Genomic DNA, 24,680 nt, shown 5'->3' on the forward strand with positions numbered 1-24,680 from the left:
CGCCGCCGCACACGTCGGGAGGCGCCGCCGCGCCCGCCGCTCCCGAGGCTTCCCCGCCCGCTACCGCGCGTCTCTCCGCTCCTGGGAGCGCTGCCCGTTTCTCTCTGTCAGGGACTGTTGGAAGTGGGGCAGCCTGCGGGGCTCCCTGCAGGTGAACCCCCCTTGCGCAGGGCCTGGATGGATGCTGGAGGAGGCTGTAGGATTTGCCTGCAGGTTTTGCCTAGCAGCGCGGGAAGCGAAAATAAATGTGCTATTAAAAACCAGAAAACCCGGCAAGTAAGTCTTACGTTATCAAAGAATATTCCCTGCAATTACTGAAGAGTTACAGCGGCCGGACAGCCCTTCTCGTTACTGGTAACAACTAGGAGGGCTGCCCGGCTGCTGTAGTTCTTGCCATATCTGCAGCGGATATTATTTGATAACATAAAACTGGGGTTGCCAGTAGGTGGCCCGGTGGTTTAACACATGCGACTGTTACTACTTTGAGTACCATTCTGCTCAGCCTGGCCTGGCCTCTAGATAGCCGTGGCATGAGCTGTGTGACTTAACACTCACTTCTGTTGATCATAAAAGTTCTGGTGCTGAAATAACAGCACAACTTTTAAAACGGGGTCAGCTGAAGAACTGCTCGGGATAATCTGTGTTTATCTGGCTTTTCTCAGCGTTGCTAATTTTTATCTAGATCAAGAGAATGAGTTACTTTTAAAAAAAATTGTAAGATAAGGTGTAAATTCTTTAATTAAATGCAGTGAGGGAAGAAAAAATAGTGTATGTGTTATAGTGTTTGTGCATATCTGTCAAAATGTTCATTTGTTGTTCATTTAAACTGTTAACGTATTTGAAAAATGTTTAATGCGTGTAATTACTTGATAGTAAGTTGTTAGAGGTATAGGAATTTAAGGCTGTGTCCTGTCTGTGTTGTTGATTTTATTCTGTATGAAGTGATAAGAACACAGTTCTGATATAATACATGCATGCTTAACAACGCCGTTGCGTCAACTTTTGTACACTAGTTTAAGTATATGCTTTTCTGTTTGCAGAAGCTTTGTATGTCACTCGTGTTGTTAAGAAAGCTCTTTATAATTCTGTTTTCCTGTTTAGGATGGGGAAGTCAGAGTTCCAAAGTACATATACATCATAGCACATGGCTTCATTTTCCTGGCCACAATTTACGCTGGATACTGACTTTTATCCTCTTGTTTGTGCTGGTGTGTGAAATTGCAGAGGGCATAGTGTCCGATGGGTAAGTGTATGTCTACCTTCTCCTGATAGCACTGAGCATTTTAAATGTTTCAGGGTAGGTATTTTCCCCCTGTCTAAATTCTCATCTAGGCCATATTCCTTGTGGTTATAAACATGTAATCTGTATTCTTGGTGATTAACATACTGACCTCGTACCAGAAATTCCACGGACCTTGCCAAGTTATGTACACATGCACAACTGACCTTAATCATTTTTAGTTCAGCTTAATGACACTATCTTTCCAAAGAGTAATCATAGATAAATCCTAACAATTCAAGCAGATGGTGACATTTTTGCGATATACTTTATGTCCAAGGACCCAGTCCCACAGTCCTTACTCAGGCAGAGCTCCCATAGGCACAGTAGGTCATACCATTCCCTGCAAACTGAGTTCTGGTCATCTTAATAAAAGGAGTGGATCTACTGGCCTTATCCCACACCCCAGAGAGTTTCTTCTGATGTTTGTGCAGTACATCTGATCTGTTACGTTGAGCAGAGCAGCTCACATTATATGAGCTGATCCATCATCTGTTATTCAACTTAGGATGTCTATAAACAGTAATCTGTGGGGAAAAATTATTCCGAGTGAAACAAGTGGTACAGGAGAGTGATTTCTCATGAAAAAAGCTAATGTTGTATAACAATGACTACGATCGTCTTCCTCTGAAGAAAGGTCTGATTTTCATAACTATTATGAATTTGCAACCCAAGGATTATAAAGTTGAAGCTCCTCATTTAATAGAACAAAACCTCTCTGTTTAGCCGTCTATATAACAACTACGCACCAACCAGTGTAAAAGGCACTGCAATATTTTGCTGTAGAAGCTGATATCATCATTATTATTATGACTTCTCTTAAACATATATAAATAGGATGTTTCTCAATGCCAGTTTTTTTAAAAAAGGAATTTTTCTCATGCTTATTCAGAGTTTTCAGGGTGTGGGATGCTCAGAGCAAAATCTCCTGCTTTGAGCTTTCTGTTTTATTTTGCTCTTTACCAATCCCCCTCATTATGTTTGCTATTTAACTTGACTCAGAATACTGCTGTGAAGTAATAAGCGTCACCTGATGAGAATCAAAGCTCCTAGCTTTAGTGGGGGAGTGCCAACCCACAATCGTGCCTCCCGAGCACTCAGCAGGCTAGCCATTGCTCTAGCGAATAAAAGCAGATTTTGAGGCTCATCAGCTTTCTAAGACCAAAATGGATTGTGTCAGTAAGTCCTTTTGACAGCAATTGGGTGCCAAAGGCTTTGACACGTCAGCAATAGATGCAGCCTATTGGAGATATGGTTACATTGGGGAAACTCCAGCAACTTCTGTCTGTGAAATAAATAAATTTAAAAAAACCCTCCCACTCCTGCAGTGTTACCTACTGAAGCTTAGGCTGTCTGAAGAAATCTGTTCCTGTTGCTTGGTTTTTTCCTTGCTGAGAATTCAGCCCTGATGTACAAAAACCCTGGCGTTACTAGGAATCCAGAGACTGGAGAATCTTTTCTCATTTTGCTGTATATACATGCAACTCATTGTCAACAAGAGGAGTTAAGTGTTTATGCCACAGGTTGTCAGCATGGCTCCAGCCAGCTCTGCAGAGTTCTCCACAATGTCCATGTGAGGGATGGCTTTCCTTTCCTAGTACAGGTGCAGGAAGTGGTCCTCCTGAGCTCCTATGGATCTCTTAGACATTTGGGATGTTCTGCTCTGACATGCAACGTCCTGTGAAGACCTCCAGCTCCCTGACAGCACAGCCCCTTTTGTCTCTCCAAACTACACAAAGGTAGCTTTTGCTGCAGCAAGAACAAATCCAGAGATGCTAATTTATTTTCCATGAGGTTCAGAGGACAAGGTGTGAATTTCCCTGAGTGTTTGTGTCCTGAAGACTTTCTCTTGGTGCCTCTTTTCCTGGAGTTGGTTTGGAGACAGAGGAAATTGTACCTCTTGACAGCACAGGACATCCCATTACTTTTGTGAAAGAAAGAAAAGGGGAGGAGGAGAAGATGGCAAGTAGGAGGAGAGAGGGGAAAACATGGTTCCACCCACCTCTGCACAAACCAACAGCATTGCCCAAGAATTCCCATATTTGCAAAGGGCTGTAGTTGGCAGGACCCCCTCTGCTGTTACCTGAAGCAGCGTCAGGAGAGTTTCACTTTATAGGACAAAACTTAAGGGTATACGATTGTGTTGTAGGTTTTGTTTCTTGGCTTGCAGTCACTGAAAACAGAACTCACTGTAAGTAATTCCCATGCTGTGGTGCTGTTCCTTCTCCCAAACTGGAAGAAGAAAATGAAACGTTTCCACAAAAGGTTTCTGTAAAAAAACCTTACTGTGCTGTCACTTGGTCTTATCTACGTATTTTGATGGACAGATCCCAAACTAGTTTAGCTTAAATTAACTTTTCTCATTTTGGAGCTGAGCTGCTTATCCTAATTTAAACGATGTTCCTATTGATTTCAGTAGGAAATAGGAGTACATGCATTTCATTTTCAGCACAGGAGAGGAATTTGAAATCCAGCTATGTGATTTAATTGGAGCATAAATCCAATTGAAAATCAGAGAGCTTTACGTCCATAACTCATTCTAGAAAATCCTACGTCAGGCTGGGTACAGGATATAAGTCATAAATTAAAAGGGAAACATTTAAATACCTAAGAGGATTTGATTTTAATAGTTGTTCACTTTTTTCTTTTTAAGGGTTTCAGAATCGCGCCATTTACACCTGTACATGCCAGCTGGGATGGCATTCTTGGCAGCCATCACATCGGTTGTCTATTACCATAATATTGAAACATCCAATTTCCCGAAGCTGTTAATCGGTACGTCTCACAACTTACAAGACTTGGAAATGTGACTGTGGTGCTGTGTGTCTGTTCATTCTGTGACAGGTCATTGCAGTCTTGGTGCTAGCTTGTGTGGATAAAGCTACGCCTATATTCTGGTCTGCTGGTTGCCATTGCCAGACTCAGTTCTGAGTTTTCTTGAAACAGTTCATTGTTTTCAATGCTTTTAACTTCTAATAGTATTCTGTATGATGTTCTCAGGGATCCAGTGGGCCAAAGGCTTCTCTAGGAAAAACTGGTTTTGTGGGAAAAGTAGCACATCAAACTCTTACCTCTAAAAGCTATCCAAATCCCCCTGCTTGTCAGCATGTTGCATTGAAGCATGATGTAAGATTGAAGCCGTCTTCGTGTGTGTGGTCTGTTGAAATATGCAGGGAGTCAAGGGAAATGAACGACATCACTGACTTCCAGTATGACCCTGGATATATAACTTTGCCTGCTTGTTCTTGCTTCCTGTTCCTAAAACTTCCTTTGTAAACTGCTTTAAGACCTTTTGGATGGAAAATGCTATGTATAAGAAATACCTAGTATACTATATATTTTCTGCAAGATTGTAAATAAACTGTAGCTAACTATAGAAAATCCATTACTGCTGACAGTCATGCAGTTGGTGACGTGTTCTCTACTGTTTAAGTAGATTGCAGACTGTGGATGTCTACATGTTTAGTCGTCCTGTTAGCTGTTATTTCTTTGGTGGTCCTGGCTCATCAAATTTTGTTTGAGCTGGTTTTTTGTATTAATGGATCCTGCTAAGGTTTGTCTAGTGTCATTGTAGCTTTGTATATCAAAGTTCTGTTCTGGTTTTTGTCAGGTGGTAAAAAGTCAGTAACAACTGGATTTGAGAATGCTTTTAAATATTAGAGATTATTTTGAACTGCATGTTGTGGTAAGCAAGCATCCTCTTCTGCAGAAGGAGCCTGTAAAACTCCTGTAAAAAAAAAAAAATTCCTCTTCAAAAACTTCAGATTTCTATCCAGGCTTGGCAACCTTTATGTCTTCTCATTTGGGACTGCTTTTCTTCTTGTACTCTTCTCTTAAGTAGGTTCTTTTTTGTCTTTTATAACCAGGTGGGGTCATTGAGTTTTTTAAGTCAACACAGTCTAATGCCTTCTGACAGGACTAGATGTTATGTCTCAGGAAAGCATTGCTGGCTGTTACAGTCACCTATGGAAAGCAAGCACTGATTTTCTTGGGTTGTTTTTTTTTTGTTATTTCAGATGTATAATGCAGTGTTTAATAATTTAGTGTTGCTACCACATTTCTGCTGTTAAATCATTGACATGTAGCACAAATTTATAGCTGGTAGTTGATTACCCATTTTTGCATAATCCCTTCTCTAGAGATTTCTTTTATGATAATTTTGTTCAGTATTTTAGAGTGTGGATGCTGGATAAGCTCTGGACAATATTTGAATAATAAACAGTTATACCAATGAATACCAACACTTAAGTAAGTGTTATTGATGCTAAAGTTAATAATTGTGAATTTTCATTTTGCAAGAATTTCCGAGGAACAGACTCCTTTAGAAAATCTAATAGCTGAGGCAAAAAAGAAAATCAAACTAGCACAGTCTTTCCCGCTTAGTTGGTCTTGATTTTAATCCAAAGTCTTCACAAGCTGAGGGTCTTTGATTTTTCTTTTATTTTTTGTTTTGTTTTTCTTTTCATTGTCCTGTGTTTGTGAGAGAACCTAAGACAGACATTTCTGGAAGTCTCCATCCTTTATTCTTGACTGCACAAATTTATTGTTATCTAACTGTGAGGGTCGTCATCTTTCAATGTTAATTGCAGCTACTCTGTATTGACAACTGGAACTAGCTGATAATAACTTTATGCAAATTAGCCAGTATGAGGTAGCTAAATTATACCTCTGCTCAGTTATCAACCCCCTAGAGTGCACTGCAGCCATGAAGCAGCTTTCTTTTAGAGCTTAATACAACTGAGGTAAATGGGAACCATGAGGAAAAGCTGGTGATAAACTTTTGCTGAGTGTATGAGAAAGGAAACCAAAAGACGGTTCTTTGTTAGTAAAATGTTATAGAGATCTAATATTACACACACAAAGTAAATGACCTGATGTGGCATCTGCTGCTGCTTCTGAGCATCAGTGAAGTTCCGCCTAACTGCAGGGCATCATCTGTCTCAGCTGCAGGATCAATGCCTACACTTGCAAAGAGTTGGCAGCCGTATAAAGCAAAGGCTAACAGAGCCTTACCCAAAAGTTACTAAATCCAGTGGGGAAACTCTCATTGATGCAGTGCAGAAGACCCTTAAGGGTCTGTTCATTAATTCTGTTTTCCAATCCTGTGAAACTTTGAGATTATTTCTTTTTTTAAATCTTTTTCACTTTGTACCTTAAAGAAACCAAGTCGATTTGTAGTTCTTCAAGAAGCAGATACCATAACAGACCTGGAGACTAGCACATTCCCTTGGGGTAAGCAAGACGGGGACGCAAAGTTCCTGTACTGATCCTGCCTTTCAGCTTTACGCCCAGGCTGTTGGATATTTTGAAGTAGCCATTCTTACTACCTCTTATCAAAAAAAGTTGACAAGGTTTGGAATATTTATTCTCTGAAGCTAATGATTGAGTTCAGGATCCCAGTTGAGTGTCCAAACTATTGGAACAGTTTGGTCTGAATCTGTTTTTCTCTGTATGGTTTTGACCTGTAATTATATTTCAACAAACAAAGCTTTTCCACTGTAGCGCTGTTTACCAGGGGACTCTCGTAATAATGCTGATTTTGGTGCTTTTTGCACAGAATGAATGCATAACAGTTGTACAGTTTAGCAGGACACATTTTAGAATAGTTTTCATACTGAACTGGAAAATCTGCTAGCTTTTTCGACGTTCAAAACATGTAATATGTAGCATCTGATTGCACTTTTTTTAAGTTAGTATTTATTTGTTTTATAGATCAGCAAACATCAGAAATTAAACAGTAGGAGAAAAATATGAAATAACAGTAGGACTTTGAGGTTTTTAATCTGAAAGGGATAGTAGTATGGGAACACATATGAATTTTTTGATGTAAGAAAATTGTCTTTTTTTAACCAATCATAATTATAGGACTGCCTTACCATTCTTGACAGTAATCTAGTTTTCTAATTTAAATTTCTGGTACCTTGACATTGTAGTTAATTACCTTGAAATTAGTTTATTGTTTAAAATGGAACTTCCTGTTACCATATAAAATAATGCTAATTGCTTAGTACACAAAATGTCTCTTCAAACAGACACAGGTTAGTTAATTAAATCCCATCCAGTTAAGTGCATGATTTTTCAGATCTTGGGCTTAATCCAGTAAAGGTGTAGAACAGTTTGAGTTCTACATTGCTTAATTTTCAGTGGTCTGGCCCCAGGTGACAATCTACACCCTGGTGTTGTGGGTTGAGGTAGCTTACAAAGCCCAAGAAAAGCGAGGTCTAGGAGGCTGCAGGCATCTAGAGTAGATCTAAAGCAATCAAGTAAATGAAAGCATGCCTTTATGGTCTGATCACTAGGCAGTTCAGGCCAGTGGAAGTTCTTGGTGATAACTTCTAGAAACTCTCAGCCAACATGCACTCACCAGCCAGGTGATAAAAACACAGCTTAAAAGAAAGAGCCATAACTATATTTTCCAAGGAGCCTTATCCTGAGGGGCCTGTGAACATCTGCCAGGTTAGATTATATACACTTGTATTCAAAAGTGAGAAGCTAAATAAGTTCAGCTGCTTCTAGGAGGTATGACAGTGGGAGGTCAGTTATCACCTGAGAACGTTGTGTTTGGCATTTTCTAATACTTCTTAGATAATACTTCTTAGATACTTCTTCTCCCAAGTAACAAGCGATAGGACGAGAGGAAATGGCCTCAAGTTGCGCCAGGGGAGGTTTAGATTGGACGTGAGGAAAAATTTCTTTACTGAAAGAGTGGTTAAACATTGGAAGAGGCTGCCCAGGGAAGTAGTTGAGTCCCCATCCCTGGAAGTATTTAAAAGACATGTAGATGAGGCGCTTAGGGACATGGTTTAGTGGGCATGGTGGTGTTGGGTTGATGGTTGGACTCAATGATCTTAGAGGTCTCTTCCAACCTTAATGATTCTATGATTCTATGAAAAGATAAATGAATGTTCTCATAAAATAATAATAATAAAAAAGGTCACATAGACCCTTATTTAAATCCTAAATAGGAGAATGGCTCTGCTAGTTCTTATTTCTTCTTCCAAGAGCTCTACATAGATACCAGTTGGGTTGGTTGTGTTCTCAGGTGTCCTCTGCTGGTGCAGATTTTCAGTGTGCTATGTTTGTGTAAATCCTCTTTAATCTGAGAAGGATGCATTCTCAGCCCATTGTAAGAAGAATGAGACAAAACACAAGGATTAACAGATAAAGGTGGTTTGGAGTAGAACCATGTGGAGTGTATTCTTGGATTAAGTGAGATTTTAGTCAGGCACATCGCAAATAGGAAGGAATAGTGCCTCAAAGGTAGGAAACAGTCTGAAGCAGGATGAGGAGATGAGATTTGATGCAGTATAAATTGGGAAGATGGTAGGAAGCCTCACATAAGAAGGCTATGGTTTTATAAGAGGGATTCTGTAAGTATGTTTCTTAAATCCTCTCTGCAACTGCATTAGCCACTAAAATACAGTGCTGAAATACCTGACCTGTTAGTGCTTTCTTCTTACAAACTGGCCTATTAATTTTAGAGGAAGATACTCTCGTGGCAAATGTCCTAATGCCCAGTGCTCCTGTACTGTTCCATTTACTGTCCTCATTTAAATGAGAGTTTTGAAATTGATTTCCGTAGAAGCAGGATTGGCAGCCCCAAATCCCGTACAGACTCTCCATGTTGAATTTAGTTTTGCTTGGAAAGGGTAGCCCCACAGTACATCTCCATAGGGCTTTCTAGGGTGCCTCAAGGTAGCTGGAACGCCACAAATCCTTTGAAGTTTGTGTGCGTTCCTGGTGATTATCCATATTTGTAAGTTAGACTTGCAGTTGCTAATGTCTTGGTTGAAGACTTTCTGGTGTTGCAGCAGGACGCTCAGAAAGCATATCCACGTTTTCCTTGGCAGTTAGAGTGCCTTCCAGCTGTTGCACTATGGCAGATACAGCCGCAGGGAAAGATTCATGTAAAAGAACATAACCCTAGAAGGTATTTCCTTAAGAATGGGGAACAGGAGCTGTTTTATGGTGTGGTGAATGGTATGGAGTGTGTTTTTCAAATCACCAGAGCTTATTGCGGGGATTATTTATCTGTAACTGACAGTAGCACTTCTAGACAAGAAGTTCGGTAGAACTCTAAAAAGTTAAAGCTTTGTTCTACAAATGCCAGAACATCCTTCCTTGATATGCCTATGTATCTGCATTATAAATTAAATATATGGAATTTGCGTTGAACAATAGAGCAGCAGCAGTTTGGAGAAGATATTTTAATATCTGTTCCTGCCTACATCCTAGGGATCTGCAGGGGGAATGAGATGAATTTTCCTTCAAGCCAAATTCATAGCAGTCTTGTAGCATTAACCAAACTTGAAGAGCATCATTCATGGCCACCTTCGCTTGTGGGGCAACTCCCTCCCTTGAACTCATCATATGGACACATGTTTACAACAGATGGAAATTTCCTTCAGCAGACTTCACTTTGTGAAACTTTCCAGATAACACTAAATCTAATAGGAAAGGAATTTGGAACTAACATTATCTTAATATTTTCATGTTTGTGGAATTGAGTTAGGCTTCTGTTTTGACATGACAAAGGCCGCTCTCTGGTTTTATGCATTCTTGTTACATTCTTTCTGAATGAATATTTAATACTGCTATTGTATATTTTTGCAACTGTGGAGCTGATTAACTTTTTTTTCCCCCCTACAGCATTGCTCTTCTACTGGACTTTAGCTTTCATAACTAAAACCATCAAATTTGTAAAGTTCTGTGATAATGGGGTTGGATTTTCTCAGCTTCGATTTTGCCTCACAGGACTCCTGGTTGTTCTATATGGAATGCTACTAGCTGTAGAAATCAATGTCATCAGGGTGAGGGTAAGTTAGTATCATAATAGTCTCCTCCTGTGTTTTGGTTGTGTTTTTTTTCTTTATTCCTCCTTCTGGGTACTTACTGTGAAATGCATTTCTAAAGGAGAGAGAAAAATCCACTTAGAAATATTTTTGAGAATCAAAGGTTAACCCAACTTTATTAGGCCAGATGAATCCATAATTTAAAAAGATGCCAGATTTCATTGTAGCTAAATTAAGATGAATTTCATCTGTTCAAGTTTTGTTTTAAAAATGTCTACTATGATTCACAGCTTCAGTCATCAGAAACAAGTATTCCTGTTGCAAGGAAGGACTGGGTGAAAGGAGTTGTCTGCTCTACCAGAGAATGTCTTAGACACACAAATAACATCTCTTATTGTCCAGGAGACAATCACAATAAGTGATTTATTGGGGCAACTGGGGTTGCTATCTAGCCTCCCAGCTATATATATATATATTTTTTTTTTTTTTTTCCTCTGTGGTGTCTGCAGTCATAATCCAAACTGGGAGATGTCTTTGGAGACTGCTGGATAGATAAATGCCAAAGTTCTTCCCGTCACTTGTCCCTCACTTAACTGTGTGCACAAATTAAACTTAGTCTCAGGAGGGAAAGAAACTTTTCCATGTAAATTTTCTTGCTCCTTCCCTCACATTAGTATGTGAACTCTTTCCAGTAATGTATTCAGCAATGTGAGTTGCATCTGTCACATATTTGTTCTTTTGTGGTTTTCTTGGGGGATTTTGTGTGTCTGTGTGTTTATTTGATAACTTAGGACAAAAATATGTCTAAAAGCAGACTTTTCAGTAACATTTTTGAAAGAAAGAGTAATAAAAACCTCAATGCTGGATGTTCAGTATTTATCTCATAAATGAAAAGCAGTGGATTGGTTTGCGGGAAAAGTGAAATTCAAATGTGATATCGGAGAGACTTGCTCATAAACCTCCTCATAATAGAACTGCATAATTAAATGAGATTTAGTCACTGTGGAATTATAGGCCACAAGGAAGAATAAAAAATGGTCGCTGACTATTGTCATCTTTTTCTATGTTCTGTTTGTTTGGATTACATTATTAAAGGATGTCATTGATGCATAAAATGAATTAGCCAGCACTATGGATTTTTTACTGCCTATTATGTCTATGGCAGAGTTTGGAGAACCAGGCTTGGTGCTGTAGCTGCTGAAGGAAGGGATTGGGATGCAGGGAGAGCTGGCCACTGCTGAGGGGGAGGAGGGGCGAGGTGGGGGGTGGGGTAGAAAATGAAAGTAAGGGGTGAGGCCTCTACGCAGCAGAAACAGCAGACATTGGCCTCACCTTTTTTCTCTTGCCTTCCTCCATCTTCTTCCAGAAGACAGAAGATTGACTTGTTTGACTTTCAATCCCAACTGTACCTTCTCCTTTCCTTTTGCTGTTCCCATTGTTTCTCTAGATGGCCTTTCCCAACTCCATCACCATTTTTTCTAGGATCTGTGAAGTATTTCTCCAACTATGGTTGGAGAAAAGATAGCAGTGAAGCATAGCCAGAAATCCTACTAAGATTAATAGGATTTAGGTACAGTCATGAGTTAGAGATTGAATGAAATATGTGATTTGGGACTTTCCAGAAAGGAAAGGTGTATTTTTAAGAGGCTTCGCTTTTCATTCCCAAAAATGAGCGATGTCTGAAAAAATTTTGTCTTGCCAACAGGAAATCATCAGCAGTCTAACCTTGCTCTTTCGACGTTTAAGCCAATGAAAACATTTGTTAGTGCCATATGCACTCTCCAGTTCAGTGGTTTCCCAGACCCATTCAGGACAGCAGAGGTAGCTCCATGTTCTGAGCTAACAGAATGTGAGGCAGTATGGTATGGAAGGTGAATCACTGTGATAGCCTCAGGGCTGTGCCTAAGCTAGTATGTCCCATGTTGTGCGGTCTGGAACTCAGAGCAGGAGGCTGGGGCTGTACTACTTGAAATGTGAGGGGTTTTTCCTACAAGTATGTAAACTTGTACCCCATAAACAAAATAATAGTGAATGTTTAGGCTGATTTATTTCTAGACTGGATGTCTCTGATTTTCCCCAGTACCAAGGAAACTGGATTGCTGTATTGGTTGAATTTGAATGCCTAAATTCCTTGAGTACTTTTGAGAAACCAAGCCTGATTCATTGATTATCTGCTATGTCCTGTATCTCTTATCTATTCTTTGCGGACTTCTATTTTCTATGCGTTTAGAGTGATTCTTTTGGTATTTTTCTGAATTTCAGAGGTATGTTTTTTTCAAAACTCCTAAAGAAGTTAAACCTCCTGAGGATCTCCAGGACCTTGGTGTTCGATTCCTACAGCCGTTTGTGAATCTGTTATCCAAAGGGACATACTGGTGGATGAATACATTCATCAAGACTGCCCATAAAAAACCAATAGACTTGAAAACCATAGGCAAGCTTCCCATTGCTATGAGAGCTCTGACCAATTACATTCGCCTTAATGAGGCCTTTGAAGCACAGAAGGTATGCAAAGCATGGAGTTATGTGTGTTTGCTTACTCAGCGCTTACGTTTTTCATTACTTTTTATGCTGTGAGCATGATATAAAATTATATAAACAGACATGATGCAAACGAAGTATCCATTAGCATAGCTTTCCATATACAAAGAGATCACATACTCAGTTGTACCTCGTACAAATAATGAAATTTTTCTACCTAAACACGCATGTCAAACACATTACTGGTTAAATGCATGTAAAATCCATACGGCCTCTATTTTGATGTGGAAAGTAATTATGGATTGTATTGACTGAACCCATTATCATTCTTCCTAAAAAGACCCTGGAATCATTCAATTGTAGGGTCAACATTAATGAGGCCTCACAGGACTATTTTTTCCATGTATTTCAGTTACAGTTTGTCTGTAGGAGAATTCAGGGCTGAAACTACCTCAGCTCAAATTCTGCTTGACGCCCTGGTGGGAGCTGAGTGTATTCAGGATTTTAAGAGAAGTCTTTTGCATTCTGTCTAAAAACAGTGTAGGTTTCCAGTCTCTATGTTCACAGGAACACAAAACCTGTCAGTTCCCTCCCTCTTTTTTTTTTTCTTTCTCCCCCAGCAAGCCACAAACAACACACTTATTTGATCCCTATTAAGGGTAGGAAAGAAATAATGGTTCTTTTTGTGATGTGGAGGAGAGTACAAATTAATGCTTTGTTTTGACTCTATAAAAACAAATGAAACATTAATTGTAGTTCCTGTGCTTTTCTAGCTAAAAGATTGCAACTGGTTGTCAATGAATTAAAGGAGGGGTCAAAACACCAATAATTTATCAGACCTGAGGTTAATACATAACATAATCCTTACTAATTTATTTTTTTTTTAATTCTGAACAGAGCAAAAGGTCATTACCTCCACAAGGATCGAGATCAATTTGGCGTGCTCTCTGCTGTGCTTTTGGAAGACCCTTACTTCTCAGTAGCACGTTCCGTATTCTGGCTGACTTGCTTGGATTTGCTGGTCCGCTCTGCATCTCTGGGATTGTTCACAATGTTGGAAAAGGAAATAACACCATCCGCCCACAGGTACTGTCAAAATGTCATAAAAATAGAGGATTCAAAGAAGTAATGCTATGACTATGTATTCTTTGGCCTCAGTAAAGAAAGTGACTCTGCAACGTATTTCTGAATGGTAGAAATGACAGTATGTATGTACTGCCTCTTACCCACATTTATACCTTGATGGGGAGCAAAATACATCACCTATGCGTCTAGTCAGGCTTGCATTCTGGAAAATAATCTCATTCAGGATAATGGTGAAGCATATTCAGAATCCCACTAGTATCATAAGGATTTTAGGCACAGTCTTGAGTAGAGATTGAATCAAGTATGTGACTGAGTGCTTTTTGGGAAGGAAAAAGTGTATTTTTAATAGGCTTGGCTTTTCATTTCCAAAAACGAGTGATGTCTAAAGAGGATTAAAGCAGGCTTTTGTCATTGCAATAAAATGGCAAATAATTTAGCTTTGACAAAGAATTTCCACTAGTGTCTTTGGGGAGGTTGGCTTTGAAAGATTGACTGAAACATATTTTTAAAGAACGCTACTTAAATGAATGTTCCCCAAGAAGAAACAGACATACTTCTTGATTAACTAAGGAAACAAAAAAAAAGGAAAGACTCGGGAAGCCTCTTCTCATTATAAGGTGAGGTCACTCAGGCTGGATTTCTATGAGAAGGCTCACTTTATTTTTGCAGCTACTTACTGTTTGATATAAGACTTTATTTCCAAACTCTGTTGACGCTGATGGAAATATACCGATTCACGCAAGTGCACTTTGGATTAGGTCCACTGTACATATTGAAATACATCAGATGCATTGCAGAAAATTTAACAAAGGCCTCAGGCTAAAATTAATTGTTTATCCATTTTGCAATCCTTATCCTAATATTTGGAAACTTAATATAGCAAGCAGTTTCAATGGAAACCAGTTAAGGCAGGAAATGAAAAAATTAAGACTATAGGGCTATATTGCAGCAAAGTACTGTGGAAGCTTTTTAGCTGCTTCTTGATAACTTGTTTGGAACACTGTTTCATCTGAAATTATACCGAATCATTATTTACAGACTATCCTATTTAATTTTCCTATTAAAGTGTTAGCTAGTGCTCCTCTGAAAAATGCTCATGTCTGGTGCAGATGGGCCCTGGATGGAGTCTCATCCAGCCTTGACATCCTCACTGTGTCTAGCTGAGTGGTAGCCTCATCATTGTTGTCATTTACACCATTTGGGGATCACCTATGGTGATTTTCACTCGTGGTGATTGTCCATGAGTGACACTTAAGTGTGTATTTTACCTTTGCTAAAAGGTCCCAAGAGGCTTTTCCTTCTGTTTTCACCTGGTTTATACACATTGTTTTTCTGTTAAGAGGCTAATTACTTTTACATTTGGAAATTGCTTTTGCTGGATTAGATGAAATATCTTTCTAAAACATATGAAGGCTTTCTGTTCAAACCATCTGTAAACAGACTGGTGTGTTCGGGAAAACTCCCACATGTATGCACATCCATAGCCAACTGGGTCTACTGTGGAAAAAAAATACACTAACTGTACTGCTAGGAATGTTATATCCTTACTTGTAATGAATCAAAAAAGGAGAACCTTGCCTTATTAATTGCTTGCTCCTGAGAGCTACATAGGTGTGGGAAACAAGCCTTCTAAAACACTGTCATACGAAGGCAAAGATAAGTTGGGGGGAAACACTGTTTGTGTCTGATGTGCTGCTGAGTTTGAGGGCATTGGAAAGAATTGCCTTACAGCGGGACAGAATCGGACAAGCAAAGTAAGCTGTGAGTACAGCGGAGAGCATCTTTTACCCATCCCTTAAAGTGACATTTCTTCGTTTTAAATAGTTTAGGTTGAGGAGATGTAGTAATGAGTCAACTGTGTCTTTCAAACAGAAATTCTGTTTGTGAAACTGAAGGCAAAGAGATAAATCCTAAGATATAATATTTGTTCTATTCTTCAGGCCCTTTGTGACAGTTCTAAACTGCCGCGGAGCTGGAACTCTGAGATCACATGGGTGTCACAGGCAGCATTAACTGCTTTAGTTAGTGCCGCAGTTAGTCAAAGCATGACAGCATCTTAAATTCTGTCACGCTTTTCCTGTTTATTTATAACTCCAGTATCAATATTTATGGCCACCCTGGAAGGTTTTTATGACATGAATTTCTCTGAGTGATAATCATTTCACACCGAAGAAGAGACTGACAGAATGATAACCTTTATATTTTGCTGGTAGCATCTTCCACATTGCAATGTTAGGATTAGCAGTTCCAGTATTAGGAATATCTGCTGACATAACACATTCAAATGATACATCAAACCTACAGACTCATTATTTAAAAAGCTCTGGAAGTCATAGGTCCCAGTGTAGCAAAAGGCCCAGTATTGACATTTAAGACTGTGAGTTCAGGGTCTTTAAGTATTTAAATAGTGGCCTTTTGCTTGGCCTTTTACTGGTTAGAGCCTACTGGCACTTTTAAAAAGTGGTATTATCCTGAAGTTGTCAGGAAGGTGGGACACTGAATGTCCCCAAAGCCATTTCTGAACATAAAACTTCTAATTAGTTCCATCAACTTCTCAGACAAGGTTATTTGCCTTATATGCAAAAGGTTCAGTAGATGTTCAGTTATTTCCTTGTGTTTCCTGCAGGCTGACAAGTGTACTTAGACAACTATTGTAGTTTAAACACATAGATGCTCAGTGACTTTGTAAACCATAATGGCCTGATAATGCATCTGAGACTTGGCAAATATCTTGGTGCTTTCACCAAGTGTGTGTGTGATGTTCATGTATGTATGTTTAAGTCCTCCTTTTCTCTTGGGTTGAGTACTAGGAGAAATAACGAGAATATGCATCTCACTTTTCCTCCTTGTTTGTCTATTATATAATGTTTTGATGTGAATCAACACTGCACCAAAATCTCTTTGCTAGAAAAGCATGATTTGTCAAAACATGACTGTGTAAAAAATGGTATTCTTTTACGTACAGTAAAAAGTGGTATTAGCTACAGTAATTAGCAGTAATAGACAGATGTATATGTAGGAAAGCATTGAAATTGTGCTGCTTCTGTTACTGCCTGTGATATAATACAGCACGATCTGTAACCTTCATGGTTGTGATAATGTTTAGCCTTTCTCTTTGCTGTCATCTTTGACGATCACGATCAGTGTCGTAGACTTGTATGTTGTTCTAGCTTTGCCTTCATAAGAAGATTTTTTAGTTTTTAATGTGTTAGAGATGCCACTTTTTCCTGGATGACCCTGTACTGAAATAAAAAGAAATCCCAGTGAAGAACTGCTAAAATAATAGCTGACCTGGGAAAGGGTAGCTCAAAGGAAAGATTCTCACTGTTGCAAGTTAACAAGATATGTCTGAGGTAAAAACATCACAAATGTAAATGATCCTGGTTTTCCCCAAATGTGCTTTTTCTTTTTTTTTTCCAGAAACACCAGGTTTGCAGATATATACTGTTTTGCATTCTGTTTTGTATTTGAGTATGTATACACTGCACAGGAAACAATAGGTGGCTCTTAAACTTTACAATTAAGCACCAGGGGCAGTTCTTCCACCTTACATGCCTAATGCTTTATGCTTATGAGCGTAAATGTTAAAGAGTCTGAAAGATAAATTGGATGCATCTAATTGGCCATGGACTTGGCCAGTTTGTGAATTTCTCTTTTCTTTTCCACTGTCAAGGCCTTAGAAGTAGCATGGGAGAAGACTTGGTTGTACTTATAATTTTCCAGACCTGTGGTACATTTTCTAAAGCTTCCAGGCTAAATGTAGAGCCTTGGGTCTTCCTTCTTATTCTTCAGAGTTACAGCAAGAATAAATTTACAACCACAGTTACATCTTGCAAGGGTCAAAGGCAAGTTAACTTGATTTGAAAAGCTGAACTTGTAAGACTCTAAATAATCTGGAAGAGAGACTCACTTTTACTGTACCATAGACTTTTTGTAGTGTATAATGCTGCTGTAGTCTATTTGAATTACTATGGAATAAATAATAATTTAGGGCTTAAAATCCCTTTAAGGTACAAATAACTAAAACTGTAGTTAAATGTCTCTTTATCTGAACGTAATTGCTGATGTACTGTAAATGCTCAGAGTTTTGCACTTGATACAGATTTAAAGAAACAAGTATGGCCAGCAGTTGCTTGCATTCTATTGATTTGACTTTGAAGACTCTGTATGCTTGAATACCTTCTCAGAGGGCTTCTCTGAGGGCTAATTCCTTATTTAGTTTGGTGGCTCTACAGACTGTAGAAATGTTTATGTACATCAAATCTGGTTGAAGTCAGTACCTAGCTGAATTGGAAAATATCATTGTCTGACAATTTACCTTTGAGAGCAGGAAATAAATTATTGAATGAAATAGTTTTTATTCCCTGTTTTCAAAGCATGAAACTCAGCACTGTTGAGCATTGCTGATGGAAATTTACCGTGTTCTTGTAAGTTATTGCACTGCATACTTCATAAAAGTGGTATATGACTATCAAGATGCCTCCTTATGGAAATAAGGAACATTTGCATGAAGAAAGATTTACAGGAATGGAATCATAATTACTTGCTTTTCTTTGTGTCCAGCCTTGGTCTGAATCTCAGTAGCTTGTAACAAATGCCACATAAGTGGGAAAAGGGAGTAAACCTAAGAAATCCACGAGTCCATCTGTGTTGCGTATTAGACAAAAGTCCTATGACAGCTTCTTAATTTGGCCAATGTTTGAAGAAGAGTCAACCACAGTTCATTTGGAAGTGATCAGATATTTATGGAGAATGACTCTCTGGTGTTGATGAATGACCTTCCAGGCACCTCAACAGATGGTTAAACTGTTGCGTGGACAGATCGGACTAGTTGCCTCTCATGAGAAGGAGTATTGCTATGTGAGGTGGGAGGCACTGTTGGAAACTTGTACTGAATGTGTTCTTGTAAGTGTGCACTCTTCTCATGGAGTAAAACAAAGGATCCTTTCAAAAACTATTTTGCTCATTATCTTGTTTACTTGTTTGCAAAGGTAAGCATACATTTCTCTGCTTTTAAGCCTAATTAATTACCTAATTAATTAATGATGTCAAGGGGATAGGTAGTGTGCCTACTACTCTGTTGGCAGGAGCAATCATGAATCTCAAAAGATGGAGTAAAAAGAGATGGAAAAAATACCCTGAGGCTCTGTTTCCTCAAGAAGATGCAGTGACCTGTTGGGTCACCACTGCTGAAAGGACTTGCTCTTCCTCCTTTCACATTCCTTGTCACCCCTGCTCCTGTTCCCTCCTTTGCTCTAGCTCCGGCACCAGCTGGCCACCTTTGTGGTCTGCTTTGGCCCATTGAACTAAAAGAAAAGAAGTGGATATTTTTTCTGGGCTGATGTTCTTCTGCCAGTGATTTGAACTGGCTCAGGAAGAGATCCAATAAGCTCCCAAACTAGCACACAGTAAGCAACAGAAGCATGCAGCTTGGAGCAACCCAGGTGCAATTAGGGGTAGGGAGAAGTCTGTTCCTCTTTCAGCTGGCTCAGCTGCACCTTATAAAACCACAGCTTGAAAAACTAAGTTTAGCCTCTGTATTAACTTGTCATGTGGTGTTTCTGTAAACAGTTAGCTTCAAGGTGCAGATCAGATGTAGTAAAATGTACAGACAGTGAGAGTTTGTGAAATATAATTTATTATGTGTTATAGCAGTCTTGAAAATGTCAACAGCAAAGAAACTATGTAGGCAAGAAGAAATGTGCTGAGGAAGGAATACAGCAGGAGTGTAAATGACAAGAAGCCCTCTGAGTGGGAATAGAAAGAGCCTTCTTCCTATTTTTGCCTTTAATGGCAGCATAAGCCAGCAATCAAAATTTTGAAGAAGCCAAGGGGAGAGGGAGGAAGGCAGAGACATTTTAGTTTCATAAGGCTTCCCAAGGTGAGCCAGCCTCTCAACTAGTTGTGGCACCAAAGGTGTCTGCTTCTTAAATATAGTCTAAAATAAATGCACTGCTTTCCCGGTAAACTATAGATACGCTTCAAAATGCACTTTGATCTCATGAACTTGCTAGGAGGTAATAACAGTAAATAAAAATGCTGAACAAACCTGTTGGATGCTGCAAACCAAAATAATGTGCATAGTTCCAGGAGTTGGAAGGATGTGTTTCTGGCAAGTTGTGAAGGTCATTGTAGTCTTCAGTAACCTGAGGTGCTAAAATAAGGAGACTTAATTTCTCTGAAAGGATGTTAACTAGTCCTTTCTGTCAATAGGCAGTGCACATCTTTTAGCAAATGACCATATGGAGTTACTCAAAGTGTCCTAGAGTTTTGGAAGGATATCAGAAATCGTATAAATGTCATTTTGCATTTAAATAAAGCTTACTGAGTTGGCACATTATATGACTGTTCCCTTGAATTGATAAACCATGGGGTTTCAGATCAGGTTGGGAGTACTTTCAAAATAATAAGGTGTGGTTATCTCTGCTTATTAATTATGCAAAACTGGTAACTAAATTACCATTGCACCTGATTTCTGACTTTCTTTTTTTTATAGACTAAAATTCTTGGTGTTTTCTTTATTTCGTCTCAAGAGTTCCTGTCCAATGCTTATGTTTTGGCTGTACTCTTATTTTTTACCCTTCTATTGCAAAGGACGTTTCTCCAAGCATCATACTATGTTGCTATTGAAACGGGAATCAACTTGAGAGGCGCGATACAGGTACCCAAATATTATTAATTAACCTGTTTTCATACAATCATATGTGTATTTGTAAATACAAATTATAACTGTAGTCGTTAAATTCTGAAACGCTTCTCTCCTAAATGTATTGAATGTAACAGTTGCCATTAAAGATTGTGTTAACTTAAACCTCCATTCTCTTTCCTCTGCATCTTATTTGATGATTTTATATAAACATTTATTTGTAATATCTAATGCTGTATTTCTTCTTACCTTTGAGCATAAATTTGCTGACAGTAAAACTGAATGTAACTTTTGAAAGAATTTAGGTTGTGAACTACACCTCTCCCACCTCAAAGGTGCATTTTTGTAACATCCCATGCAAATATTACAGCTTTAAAAAGTCTTGTAAGTATGCTTTGTACAAAAGGATAGATTGTATTCCTAATGCGTGGAGTAGTGTCTTATTCCATGGCTCATGCCACAGAATCTGCCAGGCATTGCGGAGTCTGTAATTACTGAACATAAGTAAGATTGGTAAAATGGAGTCCATAATCATTGTATAACTGCGAACAGCAGATCAGTTTTACGTCATATACAAAGATCTGTGCCTGCAAAGGAGACTACAATGTGAATATTGCCACGTGCACTGGCTGAAACCTACCCTCTGACAGCTTGAAAGCCAGCCTTATAAGTTAAAGTATTTATCCACTGAACTACGTAGATCCTGTGAGAGTCTGTGTGATAGATGGATGATTTCAGTACCAGCCTAATTGTTTAATCCTCTTTTGATCTTACCCTCGGAAGCACTTGTCAGCTGCCAGACTTCTGGATTCCATCCATTGGTTTTCCCTTACTAGCGTGAAGCTGAAAATTCCTAAAGAAATAAAAATTTGACCCAAAATACATATTAAAAAATTGCATGTCTTATATCAAGCAAAAGAGCTGCAACTAACTGAAAAATACATGGACCACAGCAAGTGTAAAAGGGGAGTTGTTGGAAAATAGTGCTACATTCCCATCAATTTTGTTTAAGAAAAGCTTTGTATTCTCTGTGCCAGATATTACACAGAGGCCCAGATAACACCGGCAGTCAGACTGTTCAAACTGGAAAATTTCTAGCCATCACTCTTAAGCAACAGAATTAGTGCTAACAGCAGTCTCTGTGCCAGTATTTTCGTACATTTTTTTCCCTATAATTTTTGAATTTTCTTTAAATCTTTTATCTCTTTTCTTCTTCCCTTGTGTAAACCTGCACCTGTTCAATGTGCCCTGTATGACTTTATGCTTCATGATGGACGGTTGGCACTTGATCTGAAGGCGCTTAGTGAATCAGGGTGCCTCTTGTCAGCTGTCTCATGACCGCAAAACATCACTGTGTGGCCTTTTACCAAACCGGCTGGTAAAAGTACACTTTCATTATTGGGTATTAAGTTACTTTTATACGTGCTGCCTGATTCTGCACTGAGGCAACTACTTAATTCAGTACAGAATGGGACCTGTTACATTAATTGTCTGTGACTTGAATTTTGTAATGGGACTGAGCTCTCCAGCCACAATGTAGCAACATTCTCAGCCAGGATCATGGTTCTGAGGTTGAATGGGATCCGAGTCAATTGCCAGAGAAAAATAACAAGGATTATAATGTACTAATATATGTTGAATGTAATACTATATTATTTTATTAGCACTAATTAAAGCAAGGGCACTCCACGGAGAAGCTGGAGGTATAAATCATAGCTGTTAATGTGGTTCTTGGGCCTTTTGGGCAGTAAAGGTTTCATTCTCTTATGGATCGACATGGATGCAAAAAGGAAGTACTTAGACAACCATTATGTACCTAATTGCACTGTGCTTTTTGTGAGTGAACAGCAAGACAGTAGCTTAAAATGTTTCTTCATAACACAAAAGGCCAAACTTCAAGCTCTTCATTCAAGGTACTGGGAATATTCGTTTCCCTCAACATGCTGAACTACACCTGTGTAGCTGGAGCTAGAAACCTTATTTTATTTCTGTATATTAACACCTTTTGATTTCTCTTTCAGACAAAAATATACAATAAAATTATGCAACTTTCAACCTCTAACATGTCTATGGGGGAGATGACTGCAGGCCAGATCTGTAACCTGGTTGCCATAGACACAAATCAGCTGATGTGGTTCTTTTTCCTCTGCCCTAACCTTTGGGCTATGCCAGTACAGGTAAGGAGATTGAACATGCTTTTGTTATTAATGTGCATCAGTTTGTAGCGATTGATTGCTTATGAATTTTATGACAATAGAGATATTAAAGAATTTAAAGAATAACCTGAAGTAAGATTCAAGCTGTTAGTATCTAGAAACATTGTATGTAATATATTTTACTTCTGTGACAGGACTCTAGGTATTTAGGATTGTATTAGGATCTTGGCTGCTGCCGAATATGCTTTGCATTTGTAACAAGAATTTATAGGGTGCAGCGGGTTATGTTATTCCAGTGCATTCATTTATTACATCAGGGGAGTTAACTGGAATGTATTGCAATCATTTGTCTTCTGAATCGTAGCAGAAGCAAGAGAAGTATCAGTTTGTTAAAAAATATGATCGCTTAGAGATGATCCTTTGGACACCTCTTAAAACCACTGCTGCCTCATGGATGACAAATTCCAGCATACAAAATTCTACAGATTCACTTGTTATGTGAAATGGTTTTGCTACTTTATCCTCTCTGGTGTCTTTAGTCTCCTGTCTCTAAATACCACTGTCATCCCTTCGATCTCCTTTCCCACATGCATGACACGGAGCAGATCACTGTTCTGAATCGCCCAATCGCCTGGTGACTACTGGTTCCCATGTCCTCTAGCTTTCTAGCATGTGTAGTGCCCAGTGAAATACAACTGTGTCTTATCAAGTCTTTAAGATGAGGAAAGCAGAGTCCCATCTCAGAGGGTACTTTCACAATCGATTTAAATTAATCTTAAGCCTGTTCCCTTACTGAAACAGGAGTTTGTATGCAATGTCCAACACAGAAACACGGTATTTTTACCTCCTTCACTGTGCATTGTGTTACATGAGCTTGCGGAGCTACCGAAAAACTAGTCTGATCAAAACTAGTCTTTTTTCAGTGAGGTAGTATTCCTCTGAGTCTGAAGTGGTGAATCTCACTGGATGGCCATGTGATTAATTTAAGTTTATGCTAGTAAGAGGGTAGAGCAGACACAGAGGAGTAAGAGATCAGAGCAATCTCAGTGCAACCTTCAATAATTTTTCAAATTCACACTTACTAAAACAGTAGGAAAGCGCAAATTACTTAGTTTGGAAGAGCCTGTACTTAAACAAAACCATAGAAACCTCCTGCATTTCCATTTAGGAATTTCCTGAGAAAACTGACAGTAAAGCACGTAGTTTCATCTGATATAATACAGTACCCTCCAATTCTTTCTGCTTTCTTCCAGCTACTCGGTGTATTTTTGTTGAGAGTGCTTCAATGCTAAAAGTAAATACAAACAAAAGAGTCAGCAGAGTTTAAATTCAGTCAGTATTTTCTAAAAGTATCATTTAGTTTCATAAATATGATGAAAACTCCATTGTGTTTGTGTCACAATGGTGGTCTGGTTCCAGCCCTCTGCAGAGGCTGATTTGGCTGGTGTGGAAGTCAGAAAGCTGCAAGTAATCTACCCGGCAGCTTTGCATTTTGGGTTGCCTGCTCTTGCCCAAAATGAGATCATTTTCATGAGACTGTACATGAACTGCAACTGGCAGATCATATTTCCAGTCAGTTTCTAGCACGGCTTTAGGAGTGTTGCTTAGGAGTTCCTGTGTCCATCAACATCTGATACTAGTGATTTTATTCTATAAGATGTTGAGCATATAAGAACACTACATTAAAAAGCTGGAAATGGAGAAGAAAAGCGAGCCATTCAGGTGATTATATAAATTATATGAATGTCCTTCAAAGAGTAAGGAGCTAGACTGCTGGCCATCAGGAGATCTGGATTCTGGCAGTCTGGTGAAGTTCCCACTGACTGGAAAAGGGAAAACATAACCCCCATTTTTAAAAAGGGGAAAAAGGAAGACCTGGGGAACTACAGGCCAGTCAGTCTCACCTCTGTGCCTGGGAAGATCATGGAACAGATCCTCCTGGAAGCTATGCTAAGGCACATGGAGGACAGGGAGGTGATTCGAGACAGCCATCATGGCTTCACCAAGGGCAAGTCCTGCCTGACAAACCTAGTGGCCTTCTATGGTGGAGTGACTACATCAGTGGACACGGGAAGGGCTACAGCTGTCGTCTATCTGGACCTCTGCAAGGCCTTTGACACGGTCCCCCACAACATCCTTCTCTCTAAACTGGAGAGGTATGGATTTGATGGGTGGACTGTCTGGTGGGTGAGGAATTGGTTGGATGGTTGCATCCAGAGGGTAGTGGTCAACAGCTCAGT

General features: G+C 39.1%; 1 protein-coding gene across 1 annotated transcript in view; it reads left to right on the top strand.

Annotated features, from left to right (window-relative positions):
• The first annotated feature begins 177 nt into the window (after nt 1-177).
• Nucleotides 178-24,680, top strand: part of ABCC8 (ATP-binding cassette, sub-family C (CFTR/MRP), member 8) — an 82,931-nt gene continuing 58,428 nt past the window's right edge. Inside the window, exons 1-8 of the mRNA XM_009328610.1 lie at nt 178-276; nt 1,041-1,243; nt 3,933-4,054; nt 9,929-10,095; nt 12,334-12,576; nt 13,450-13,638; nt 20,135-20,299; nt 22,306-22,461. Of these exons, the coding sequence (XP_009326885.1) occupies nt 178-276; nt 1,041-1,243; nt 3,933-4,054; nt 9,929-10,095; nt 12,334-12,576; nt 13,450-13,638; nt 20,135-20,299; nt 22,306-22,461 (1,344 nt within the window). The remainder of the gene's footprint in view (nt 277-1,040; nt 1,244-3,932; nt 4,055-9,928; nt 10,096-12,333; nt 12,577-13,449; nt 13,639-20,134; nt 20,300-22,305; nt 22,462-24,680) is intronic.

This window comes from Pygoscelis adeliae, unplaced genomic scaffold, assembly GCF_000699105.1.
Source record: "Pygoscelis adeliae isolate BGI_AS28 unplaced genomic scaffold, ASM69910v1 Scaffold166, whole genome shotgun sequence".
Lineage (NCBI taxonomy): Eukaryota > Metazoa > Chordata > Aves > Sphenisciformes > Spheniscidae > Pygoscelis > Pygoscelis adeliae.